The sequence below is a fragment of the Camellia sinensis genome, chromosome 10 (assembly GCF_055761805.1).
Source record: "Camellia sinensis isolate YWXY chromosome 10, ASM5576180v1, whole genome shotgun sequence".
In the NCBI taxonomy this organism is placed as follows: Eukaryota; Viridiplantae; Streptophyta; class Magnoliopsida; order Ericales; family Theaceae; genus Camellia; species Camellia sinensis.
The window spans coordinates 114,975,712-114,988,606 of record NC_138970.1 but is presented as its reverse complement, the minus strand read 5'-3'; the positions used below and the strand labels follow the sequence as shown (position 1 = coordinate 114,988,606).

The 12,895-nt window shown below is 34.7% G+C and overlaps 2 protein-coding genes across 3 annotated transcripts in view; both read left to right on the top strand.

Moving 5' to 3' along the window:
* The window catches only part of LOC114322599 (uncharacterized), a 24,841-nt gene extending 21,939 nt beyond the window's left edge, over positions 1-2,902 (top strand). For both annotated transcript variants that reach the window (XM_082892063.1, XM_082892064.1), the window contains exons 3-4: positions 2,098-2,436; positions 2,521-2,902. The gene's annotated coding sequence lies outside the window, so the exon portion shown is untranslated. The remainder of the gene's footprint in view (positions 1-2,097; positions 2,437-2,520) is intronic.
* The window catches only part of LOC145800631 (uncharacterized), a 13,902-nt gene extending 1,007 nt beyond the window's left edge, over positions 1-12,895 (top strand). Inside the window, exons 2-6 of the mRNA XM_082890347.1 lie at positions 348-445; positions 1,023-1,035; positions 1,121-1,123; positions 2,521-2,567; positions 12,751-12,895. Of these exons, the coding sequence (XP_082746473.1) occupies positions 348-445; positions 1,023-1,035; positions 1,121-1,123; positions 2,521-2,567; positions 12,751-12,895 (306 nt within the window). The remainder of the gene's footprint in view (positions 1-347; positions 446-1,022; positions 1,036-1,120; positions 1,124-2,520; positions 2,568-12,750) is intronic.

The following is a 12,895-nucleotide window of genomic DNA, read 5'->3' as shown; positions in this document are numbered from 1 at the left end:
GGAGAGGTTGGATAGGACTCTTTGGTATGGAAATGTCCTGGGGCTAAGGGCACTTTTTCTGTATTTTCTTATTATGGTGTGCTTGCTCATGAGGAGGTGGTTGCTTTTCCTTAGAAGTGTGTCTGGTTCCGGGTACGCCATCTAAGGTGGCCTTTTTTGTGTGGACGGCTATGTTGGGGCGTGTTTTGACTTTGGATAATTTAATTCGTTGTGGCCACATATTGGTTAATTGGTGTTGCTTGTGTTGTGGTGCTACGGAGTCGGTGGATCATTTGCTCATTCATTGTCCGGTATCTTCTCGCCTTTAGATGTTAGTTGTTGTGACTTTTGGTTTGGCTTGGGTGCAGCCAGCGTCGATTCAGGCAGTCCTGCATAGCTGGGCAGGGGGTCGAGTTGGGAGGAGACGTTGGAAGGCGTGGATGCTTGCTTCTCATTGTATTCTATGGTTGGTTTGGTTGGAGCGAAATAGGCGCGTCTTTCAAGGGCTGTCTCATTCAGTCCTTTGGTTAGAACAGCGGCTTCTTACGATATTGTATGGTTGGGTGACTAGATCAGTTGATCTGGATGTCTTGGGTTTTGTAGAATTCGTGGAAGATTTGATTTGTTAGTTGGTTTGTTTGTGGAGTCTCTATGGCTTCCTTTTTTTGTATTATTTGCATCGTCTTGACGCTTTTCAATAAAGTTTGATTATTTATCAAAAAAAAAAAAAAAAAAAAATTTAGTGTTAACTCACGAGAATAAGAATGAGGGAAAAGGTGGAATATAAAAACAAAAGATAATATTGAAAATCTAAAGTGAAAGAGGGACACGGGCTAGATATTTTTCTGGTAAAGTAACCAAGCTATATGCATTTAATTTGAGAAAATGCCATGTGGGCAAGTCTCTGATGGGCTACAGTTGCCCAATTCCCTGTTTCGTACCAATAGAAATTTCTACTACAGGACAAAATTAATGGCTGTATTTGGATGTATTGTTAAAGAGATTCCCATGGAATGAGCTTTCAATGCATCATTGATTTTTAGCAAGGACAAGCAGGTAATTAAAATGCCATGTCAATTTCAATTACTTTTTAGTAAGGGAATCTTTACTTAACAAGCAAATTCATTCATTTCTTGGTTAGAAGGTAAGTTATGAATTAACCATATTGGTCATGAGAAAATTAGGTTTTCTTTGTGCAAGGTTTTTATAGTCAATGAATACTCTATGTTAAGTCTACATGGTATAATTTTATAAAGCTTGTGCGGTTCTCTATTTTTTTTTTTCAAATAGATAACCAAATCTTACATGTCTTAGACGAGGTTTTAACTTTTAAAGATGTGTATTTCTGGAATAGACTAGTATTTTATGTTTTCTAGTGTTTCTTTTCTAATTGTGCAAGTAAAGCTCAAATAGGCCCTTGAGTACAATTAGTAGGAGCTATGGTTGAAGAAATATTCAAGGTGAAGTGATAGATCCAAAATTTGATAGTCCATTAAATTCATTATTAGGTTGAAATGAGTCATATGACTTCAGATATCATTTAATTTTCTATGAGACTAGTGACTAACGCTTGTTCCATCTTTCTATGTGCGTGTTTGCGCACTGTAACTTTTGAAGTAATATACTATGTAAAACTCAATAGGCTTGATTTTTTTGAGACATCAAATGCCTTCTTGCAGAGAGTATGAGTTATATCTTGTAATGACAATTATCAGTGCTTAGACTTTAATCTGGGACAGCCCATTGCATATTGACCCAAGTGATCTGTTCAGAAATCCTGAACAGTGGTAAGTTAGATTAGGTTAATGGTTTGTGACATCTCAATGAAATTTATTTTCTCACAAGGATAGCTGTAAAAAATAAAACAAGCCATAAAAACTTGAATATATCGAATTATTCTGATATTTGTTTATGGTGAATTCTACGACAGCTTTTCTCCATTATTTTGTGTTCCGCTTCATAAATGACACAGCTTTTTTATGTGGTGTGTTTCTTTTTCCTTTTCTATTTGCCCTTTAATCGCAATTTCCCATGATTTTATAATTTCATTACAGTAGTTTTCAGCTGTCATTCTAAAATTTTAAGAAACTTTATACTTTCAATATTTGTTTTTCTCAGGAGCTGAGGTGGTCATACCATTAACGTAGAACTAATTTCTGGTTTCAACAAGACATTGACAAGTGGGCTGTACTAGGACAATGAAGATCCCTTCATGCAGTTGAGATGTGTACTTGCTTGGCTAGTTACTCTATTTGCGTTTTTGCCACAAAGTGGGGTTTGTGCTTCTAAAGTCTGGGTTTGAATTGCGTCTTCTATATCTTGCCTACCCAATATTGGAAAATAGGTCCAACCTAACATGAATCACTTTAGGAAGTTCAACAAGTGGAGCCTTCAGGATGAAACTCTACAAGAATTTGATTCTTTTTGAAGAGATTCAATTTTTATACAAGACCAAATGTAAGGCTCCTTTGTTGTTTCCAGCTATGGTTCCTTATTTTTTATGTTTCGTATTCATGGTTCATCTTGCAATCTCTTCTTCAGGTGGAGTATCTGCAGATGAGCCCTAGTTCAACTGTGTCCACAGACCTGTAAACCCTCAAGGCAACATGAAAGTGAAGAAATGCTATGGGTTTATTATTTGGTTGCAAACTCACCCTCTGCTGAGAATGAAAGTGACATCAATATCTTACAATTCATGATACGATACTTTTTAGAGGTAAATCGATATTGTTATCAATACTTATATTAATTAAATGTATCTTACGATACATATACAATATATATATATATATATATATATACGACGCATGATACAAATAAAATTTCGGTAGCAATTTTGGAAAATAGTTTAACTTAATTTATGTAAATTAATATTGTCGGAAATATATATTAACTTAATAAAAGAGTATTTTTGAGATGTGAATCGTGCTTTTTATTTTAATTTTATCTACTTTTTTGACAAATATCTACTTGTATAGTTTCAAGTGTCTTGTGTTATGGATTGATGCCTACTTACATGGTTCAAGTTCAAAGTTCTCTTTTATGGACAAGCTATTTGAGAATGTCAAAGTTGACAACTATGAGTACTTTGATGCCATGTTTCTTTGAAGTACATGATATCTTTATCTCATCTCTCAACTGTTTGATGCTAAGCTCTCTGATTGCCTTTTTAAAGTTCATTTTGGTTGAGTAGTGATGGAGGGTAGGAGTTGCACTACTGGTTTGTCGGGCTGCCAATCATGTTGCCCAATGTCATGGTGTCGTATGGTCATTAGTGCATCATCGTCTATACTTTAAAACTGTCTCTGGTTCTAAAGTAAAATTACTCGGAAATCTTAGGATTGAAGCTTGAAGTTTACTTGTTCAAAATAATCTTCGGTCATGAAGTCATCCATGAGGCGCGATGAAACTTGTTCCGCGCAAGTCTCTTACACAGACTTTAAAGTTTGCAGAGGGTTTCTGAAATGCATTATGTTATCTTGTTATCCTTAGCTGGCCTTTTGTTTTCATGACTTTCTTAAATTGTCAACAGTGGTATATTTTCAGGACTCCGGATTTTGTCCTTTTATTTCAAGCTTCTTTAGCTTGTAGTTGTGAGCAAATATCAATTATTTACAAATTTAGTCTTTAGATTTAATAATATCTTGGTGGTTGATGCTGCAGTTTAGTTAATTCTTTTTCTTTCTTCTTTTTTTTTTTATAAAATAAATAAATAAATAAATAAATAAATAAATTTAGTGTTTAGTTTGAGTTTTCTGGATTAAGTTTTTTGAAAATTGAGTTTTTTTATTTTTCGTGTTTTTTTGTTTTTAGTGAATATTTTTAAAATTTTAAGCATTTTTTTTTACTTTTTTAGATGCACTTAGTTAGATGTATCCATAAAGTAAAAAATTTATGAAAAAATATTTTTGAAAATTAACAAATACATAAGAATACAAAAAATATATTAAATTTTCAATTTTTTTTTTGTATTTTTTGTATTTATTGAGTTTTTAAAAGATTTTTTCACAAAAGTTATATTTTTTATGTGTATTTATGTTAAGTGTGTCTAAAAATTAAAAAAAATTATTTAAAATATTAAAAAAATTCAATAAAAACAAAAAAAAAAAAAATTACATAAAATAAGAAAGTAAAATTTTATAAAAACTGTTTTCAGAAAAACGAAACCAAACAAGTTGGGATTTTTATTTTATGTCTTAAACTATAACGTCTCTTCTCACTTGTTGCCTTTTATCTGACCTGCCATTTCAATTAGTAGCATTTGGGGAACAAATAGCAAGTTGATATTGGCTTTGTTTGGTGTAGTTTTTAACAAATTTAAAGTTAATAATTAAAAAATAAAAGATAAAGGAGTCTCCCTTTGTTTTAAATAATTAATAAACTATTTTATTTTAGGAAAATGATTGGTGGCCCTAAAAAATTTGCCCCTAATACCCCTAATTTCCATTTTTAGAAACTGTTTTTTTTTTTTCTTTCTTTTTTCCTTTTTTTTTTTTTTTTTTTACCTAAAGTGGAAATTTCGGGGCATTCGAGCCCCGAAATTCGGGCCCTCAAGCAGCGCCGTTTATTTTATGTCTTAAACTATAACATCTCCTCACTTGTTCCCTTTTCTCTCACGTGCCATTTCAATTAGTAGCATTTGGGGAACGAATAACAAGTTGATATTGGCTTTGTTTGGTGCAGTTTTCAATAAATTAAAAGTTAATAATTAAAAAATAAAAATTAAAAAGTCTGTCTTTGCCTTTTAATAATTAATCTTTCTAAAATATATAATTAATTTTTTTTGATTAATAATTAATTTTTCTTACAACAAAGACTTTGACATCGGTTTCTAAAATAAAAAAGTTTTACTAAGTAGTCCGCAATAGAGATAGTCCGTTTTATATATATCGAGTTTTACTATTTGTCATGTTTTAAAATTTTGATTTTTTTTTTCTTTATAATTTTTTTATATTTGAATAGATTTTGTTTGAAATTTTTTAATAAGAGACTTTCAAAATTTTAAATTAATTAAAAATTGATATTCAGTACTAAAATTAAAGAGTGCTGGGTAGTGGTGACAGGTGGGTGGCGGATGACGGGTGGTGGTGGGTAGGTGGCGGGTGGTGGTGGTGGGTGGGTGGGTGACGGTTGCGGGTGGTGGGTGGTAGCGAGTGGGTGGTGGTGGTGGTGGCAGGTGGGTGGCGGATGACAGGTGGTGGTGGGTAGGTGGCGGGTGGTGGTGAGTGGGTGGGTGACGGTGGCGGGTGGTGGGTGGTAGCGAGTGAGTGGCAGATGACGGGTGGCAGGTGGGTGGCTGATGACGGGCGGTGGCTGGTAGGTGGCGGGTGGTGGTGGTGATGGTGATGGTGATGGTGGGTGGGTGGGTGACGGTGGCGGGTGGTAGCGAGTGGGCGATGGTGTGTGGTGGTGGGTGGTAGTGGTGACGGGTGGCAGGTAGTGGGTGGTGGTGGCAGGTGGGTGGCGGATGGCGGGTAGGTGGTGGATGGTGGTAGTGGTGGGTGGGTGGGTGACCATGGCGGGTGGTGGTGATGGTGGGTGGTGACAGGTGGATGGTGGGAGGGTAGTGGGTGGTGGTGGTGGGTGGTGGGTGGTGGTGGCGGGTGGTAGCGAGTGGGCGGTGGTGGGTGGTGGTGGGTGGTGGTGGTGGTGGCGGGTGGCGGGTAGTGGGTGGTGGTGGCAGGTGGGTGGCGGATGGCGGGTAGGTGGCGGGTGGTGGTAGTGATGGGTGGGTGGGTGGGTGACCATGGCGAGTGGTGGTGGTGGTGGGTGGTGGCAGGTGGATGGCGGGTGGGTAGTGGGTGGTGGTGGTGGTGGGTGGTGGGTGGTGGTGGCGGGTGGGTGGCAAGTGGCTGGTGGTGACGAGTGGCTGGTGGTGGCAAGTGGTGGATGGTGGTGGCAGGTGGGTGGTGGGTGGTGAGTAGTGGTGACAAGTAGGTGGCGGGTGGTGGTGGATGGTAGTGGCGGGTGGATGGCAGGTGGGTGGTGGTGGTGGTGGCGGCGGCGAGGGGTGGGTGGTGGTGGCAGGTGGGTGATGAGTGGTGGTGGCAGGTAGTGGTAGGGGGTGGGTGATGGGTGGTGGTGGCGGAAGACAGTGGTGGAAAATGGTGGCGGGTGGTGGCTAATGTTGGGTGGTAAAAAAAAAAAACTGAAAACTCAAAACGGAAACATATTTTTTGTGTTTTCATTTTTTGGCCAAATTTATAAACTGAGACCACTGATTTATAAATCAAAAATTTTACCAAACAAGTTTTTATTTGAGTTTTTAAAATTTTTGTAAATATAAACAGAAAACTGAAAACGTGGCACCTTATTATATATAATCTTAACTCTAACTTATTATTTTTGAAACTTTAGTATTTTAATACTTTTTTTTTTTTTTTTTTTGGTTTTTGTTAATTTAGGAATTAAAAAATATGTATTAAATGGATGGATTAGATATGTTTGAAATGGTAGACAAATAACTAATTTAATATTTTTATATAGATTAATGATTATATTTAAAAGTGACTCAAGTTTGAAAAATTTTAAACCGATTAAACCGTACCAAACTGAACCGTTTTAATCGGTTTGGTTTGGTGCGATTTGATGGGAGAAACGGTCTGTATCGGTGTTCAAAATAATAAAACCGACGTTATCGGTTCGGTGTAATTTTTTACCTAAATACCGACCGTGCCGAACCGATTACAGCCCTACTCACTACATTATGAATTAGGGTTTATGAGAGCACTCAGCTCCATCACTACTTATCCATCTTTCCCAAATCCCATCTTCAAAATTTACCCACCCTCAAAACCTTAAAAATCCTTTGGCGACAATATTTCGACAGTGACAGTGGCAACCATTTGACTGTTTACGCCTCTCCGGCAATGACAATGAGTGGAAGTTTTCTTGGTAACCACAGCTCTATAAGATGAGAGGAGTACAACAACAAAAGCTTAGAGGAGGTTCATAGCTTTGATATTATTCTTAGCTCAGAAGATGTTGGTCTTGTAAGAATAAGTTTCTTGAAAAAAATGGTAAAAATAATAAAATTCGTTCATCATTTTTTCGGGACTGAACTCCCCGAACATGTGATTGAAATTTGGGAATACATGATCGAACATTGTTTATTTGTTCGGGAAGTAGTAACCGAACATTTATTATTTATTCGGGAATGCATGTTCGAATATGGAAATTTCTTAACATATTAAATGGTCAAAATTTTTAACACTTGCAGAAGTTATCGAAAGTAGACCAAATCCATTATCAAGTTCAAAAGTTATTCCTTCATTGCGTATCTTTGATAATATTACTACGTAATTCTTTGCTGAACTCACAATTTTATAATATCTACCAACAAAACCAAAAAAACCAATTATTATAATTTTTTTCGTACAAGAGAAGAAATTATTACAAGAAAACCAATAAATTATATATATATATATAGAGAGAGAGAGAGAGAAAGAGAGAGCATACCAACTGTAACAATGGTGGATTAGGCAACAGAAACAGTAATCACATTGGCTTTTTTTCTTTTTGTTGGGTTTTGTTAGGATTTTTTAAGAGAGGGATTTTTTGAGATATGAGGGATGTGCATTCAATGGGTGAAATGTTTTTACAAGGATAATTTTGATATTATTTGAGGGGAGGAAAAGAAATTTTGAGAGTTTCAAATTTATAAGTGGGGTCCCAAAGAAATGGGGGTCCAAAATAATTTATAGGGTACCAATAGCACCACTCAAATTAAAACACTTTAAAATTTAAACACCAAAATAGGATAGACAAAAAATGATTAGTACGTGAAGATAAATTTATTTGGTAATTATTCCATAATTTTAATTGTTTAAATCAAATAATGGAGTCAATTATTAAAAAAAGTAATTATTCCATAATCTTAATTGTTTAAATCAAATGATGGAGTCCATTATTAAAAAAAGTAATAAATTATAATTGGTCTAAAAAATTTACCTGCTTAAACCATAATTCTACAGGAAGAATGCTACGTACCTCGAAATATTAAAGGCGCGAATGGCTCGAAATCTCAAAACGACGTCGTTTTAAGGGTTTTTTTTATTCTCTTACCGGTAAGATAATATTTTCCGTACTATTCGCGCCATTCGCGCTCCACACATTCGAGGCCTCAATCTTTAATGTTATTTCAAGCTCTATAAATGATGGCCATCTTGGGCAAGGGCAAGCTTAATAGGTCAATAGGCCCATGTCAATTCCTAAGTTCAAATCATTCAATTTGTAGGCCACCGGAGTGGTGGCCCAATGAATTATGCATGTGCTTTTAACAAGGATTTGCAGGGATCGATTCTTGGAGGTGTAATTTATCTTTGGATTTGTGCGTTATATTTTGATTGTCATGTGGTCTCTTGTTGCGGCGAGTGGATGAGATTTATTGTGTGTTTTGATGATAGATTTTTTTTTTTAAATTGAATTAAATTTGACAAGTAACCGATTATTTCAAAATTAGAATCTAAGGATGCTATGATGTCTTCATAAAATATCTTTTTTTTTTCTAATAAAAAAAAAACATTCAATTTATAATATTTGTTAAGTAGATCATATTTATTTGATTAACCTTAAAATTTTGTCAAAAAATATGATTTTAAAAATAAATAATTTATTTTTTAATTTGTGTCATAAATAATTTTTGTAACAAAATTTACAAATAAATAAATAATTTAAATCATACAAATAAGTCCAAAAAAATTGTACCCCACTCAGGCCAAGTTTGGCATCCTCAAAAACATTCAAAAAGTTAAAAAGTCACTATACTATTTAAGTCACATCATCTTATTTAAGTTACATCACCTCTCTATTACATCATTTCAAACCCAACCCATAACCAACTCATATTTCATAAAAAGTTAAAAAATATACTTATTCAGGACACCCTAAATAACCCATTACTCACAATGATGAGCCCAAAACAAAAACAAAAAAACTCGGTCAAATTTGCCTTTTATACATTTTTACTTTGGTTTATGTGTCTCTGGCATTTAGATTTCGTTTGTTAATTATATATTTTAATTAAAAAATTATTATAAATTTTACATCATTTTTTTAATTTATTTTTATATTTTTTTATATAAAAATTAAAAATTATTAAACGAGAGGTTACTGAAACCAACGAAACTGATTACAGAGCGGCCACATCACATGACCTGGATTTAGGTTGTGAGAGAGAGAGAGAGAGAGAGAGAGAGAGAGAGGAGTAGCTCAACTGCGGGTGCATTTTCCTGACAAGAGTATGGACAAAACTTTGGCTCTGTGTGTGGGAAGGCGTTCCAAATACAATTTTAGGTTAAGTTTGACATTTTCTAAAAAATTTAAAAAGTCAAAAAGTTACTATTCTATTTAAATCATATCATCTTATTTAAGATACATCACCTCTCTAACACATCACTTCAAACCCAACCCAAATCCAACCTATATTTCATAAAAAGTCAAAAAATACACTTATTTAGTCTTCCCAAACTTGGTCTTACTTATATTTTGAAGTGTGGTGTTTTATGTTTTTAAATCATAACTTTATATCTATTTTTAAAAAATCCTTTTCATGTGGGAAAATTTGATTAACGTGGTCGTTCTTTGGACGTCCGATCAGTTGATCAGAATAGTATTCGTTTTTTTAATTTTGTTCGTACTTGTTATTTTTTTATTTTAAATAAAAAATATATTCAATTTTTTTTTATGAGTTTTGAATAGAATTTTGAATTGTGTGTTTAGTTATGAGTTGTAAGTTTTTTAATCAAATCTTATATGTCATATCATTAATTTCAAAACTCATAACCAAACAAATTTTTTACATTCAAATCATAATTTCAAAATTTACAAACTCAAAATACAACTCTATTATCAAATCATAATTCTAAAACTCTACCAAACACTACATTTATTTTCTTTTGAAGGTGAAATTTTGACTTTTTACCTATTATATGGTAAATTGACTTCTCTAAAACTGTTTTTTATAATACGATTTTTCTAAAATCATTTTTTTGCTGTTAAAGTTGATTAAAATAATAACCAAAATATTAAACAAAAAAGGGCTTTCTAAAAGTCGTTTTTAATTAAGTTATACTAAGGCCTCGTTTGGCAAGAGGTTATTTTAGTTAATTAGCCAAAAAGTTACTAAATTAGTCAAAAAGTCAACAACCCATACCAAAAAGTCAAAAATTCTCTTTTCTCTCTACTTTTTGCACATCTTTTCGTACATCTTTTCGTAATTAGCCAAAAAGTCATCCCAAGCATACAAGTTTTTTTTACCTACTTTTTTAGCCAAATAGCCAAAAAGTTACTAAATTAGCCTGTTCCCAAACGAGGCCTAATTATCTTAACTAATTAAAAATGACTTTTGAAAAGTCAGTTCTACATGAAAAAAATTAAATTTTATTTTCAACATAAATATTTATTTTCCGTGCAAAAAATAATATTTATATATAAAACGTTTTTTTTTCTTTTAAAAATCATTTTTTAATAGAGAAAATTAGTCTAGGGTCCCTCCCCCACTTTTCATAATGGAAGAGATCCACAAAATTATTTTTTGATGTCTAAGGTCCCTAAACATATATCAGAGAAATTTGACTCTTTGCCCACGATTCCTCCCTCTCTCTTTGACTTCGCGTTGTTGATTCTTCATCATATATGGCCGAGCCCAGCAACAATAACAATAACAATAACATTGCGTCTTCCTCTTCTGCTGCTACGCTTATGGAAATAGCCATCGATGGATCTGACTCCCACGAGTGATAGTCTGAAGTGAAGCACCAAGATGAGGTGGAGATGGTATCGGCGTGAACCGATGGTAGCCAGAGTTGTCGCAACGTTAATGGTAACCGAAGCTATGACCGCCGATAGTGTGCAAGGTGGCTTAGGCTTCGGTGATGACGACGACCCCTAGAGTGGCAGCCATGGGCTATGAGCAAGCTGGGTTTTGCCCCTGTGGAGAGAGAGAAGGTGATAGATAGAGAGATCATGCATGTGTCTCACAAACAATACTGTCTCTCCCACTCGAGAGAGAGAGAGGTCTGGGTATGCGTCTATTCATCCGAACCTCGGTCGCTTGGTTTCTTGCTTCACCCGAACAGCAACATCGTCTATGGTGGTTTCAAAGGATTTGCTTACATGTGATGGATGGTCTCGGGCTAGAGAGAGAGAGGAGGCCACCTGAATTTTTGAAAACCAATTTTATTCATAATCCAACAAAGTGGAAGATTTGAAATCACAGCTTCAAATTCAAGATTCTAATAATTGTACCAATTTTCTCTGGTTTGAAAATTGGTCAAACTGAACCCAGAGAAATTTGAATTTTCTCTGTGATTGAATCATTTATACAATGCCTGTGTTGTAGAACGATTTTGTTGTATCCATGCATTTTGGTACTGTTACTCTTTCTCTCACCAATATATATATGCATGCTCCTATATTGTATAGTCTTTCATTTAGTTATCCTTCCATCTAGTAACTTATTTTACCTATGATGTATTTGGTAGGCAATGGATTTGAAGTTATGAGTTAGAATAATTTAAATTATTTTTTTATCACTATACTAGGTTTTTTGAAACCTTCAACAATATCATGAGAATGAAACTGTGTATAGTAAGCAAAATGTGAGTATTCTAAGAACACCACTTTCCCTGATCTCCCTTGATAAGCTTCAGATTTTGGCCAAATATCAAATATTTGTGTTGTTTTGTTATGACTATACCTAGATCCAGATTGGATTTTTCTATAATTGATTTGCCCTGAATAGAGAGAGAAACTGGAAAAGGCCTATAATGGATTGTACATACACTCAGTTCTCACTGATAATCCTTGGAAAATATACAAATGTAGAAAAGTTTTCACCTCGTGCATGGTTTGGTTTTTGAAATTGTGAAAGAAAGAAAACATATGATCAATGTGCATATATATATAGATTGTTATAACTAGCTACAAAAATGATAATTTTCTCTAGACCAATTTTCTCTAGACTAATGGTATTTGAATTTCAATACTACTGCATATATATCACTGCGTTTTCATTTTCTTAATGCATTTGTTCGATTTTAATTCTATTTATTTATTTATTATTATTATTTTGTGTGTAATCCACCAATGCACCGCTCTATTGCCCATAGCTGTTTGAAAGAAAATTCAAACAAATCACAAAACTCATATATATATATATATATATGGAGAGAGAATGGGTAGGCATTAGAGATGGCAATTTAAACCCGGCCCGACGGGGACCCGATCCCCCGACCCCGAATTGAGTGGTTTTTCCCCGAAAAATACTCCCGATGGGCCGGGGATGGTGATCAAAAATAAATCCCCGATGCTATTCGGGCCGGGGACGGTGATACATTTTCTAGCCCCGGCCCGTCCCCGTCCCCGTTTAGGCCCCGATCTATCTATATATATATATATTGTGTGTGTTTAGTGTTTAGCCCCAAATTTATATAATATATATATATATGTTTACGTTTGTTGACCATCGGTCAAACACTCCAATTTATATATAATATATATATGTTTAGGTTTGGTGGTGACCATCTGTCAAACACCCAATTTATATATAATATATATATGTTTAGGTTTGGTGGTGACCATAAGTCAAACGCAAACAGAGTCTCATCTCTCTCTATCGCCTTTATCTCTATCGCTCCTCTCGGTCTCTCTAACAGTGATTCACCTCTCTCTCTCTATCGCCTCCCACTCTCTCTGTCTCTCTCTCACACACGACCGCCGCTCCTCTCTCATTGACATCGGCTTCTCATGTGTTTAGGGTTTGTTCTTCAGATCTAAAAATGCTGAAGATGAAGATGTTCTTGATGAAGATGATGATGTCGATGTTGTTGTTGTTGAAGGTTTTTTCGTTTTGTGCTTGATGATGCTGTTGTTGATGATGATGTTGATATTGTTGATGAATGGTTGTATTTTCTGA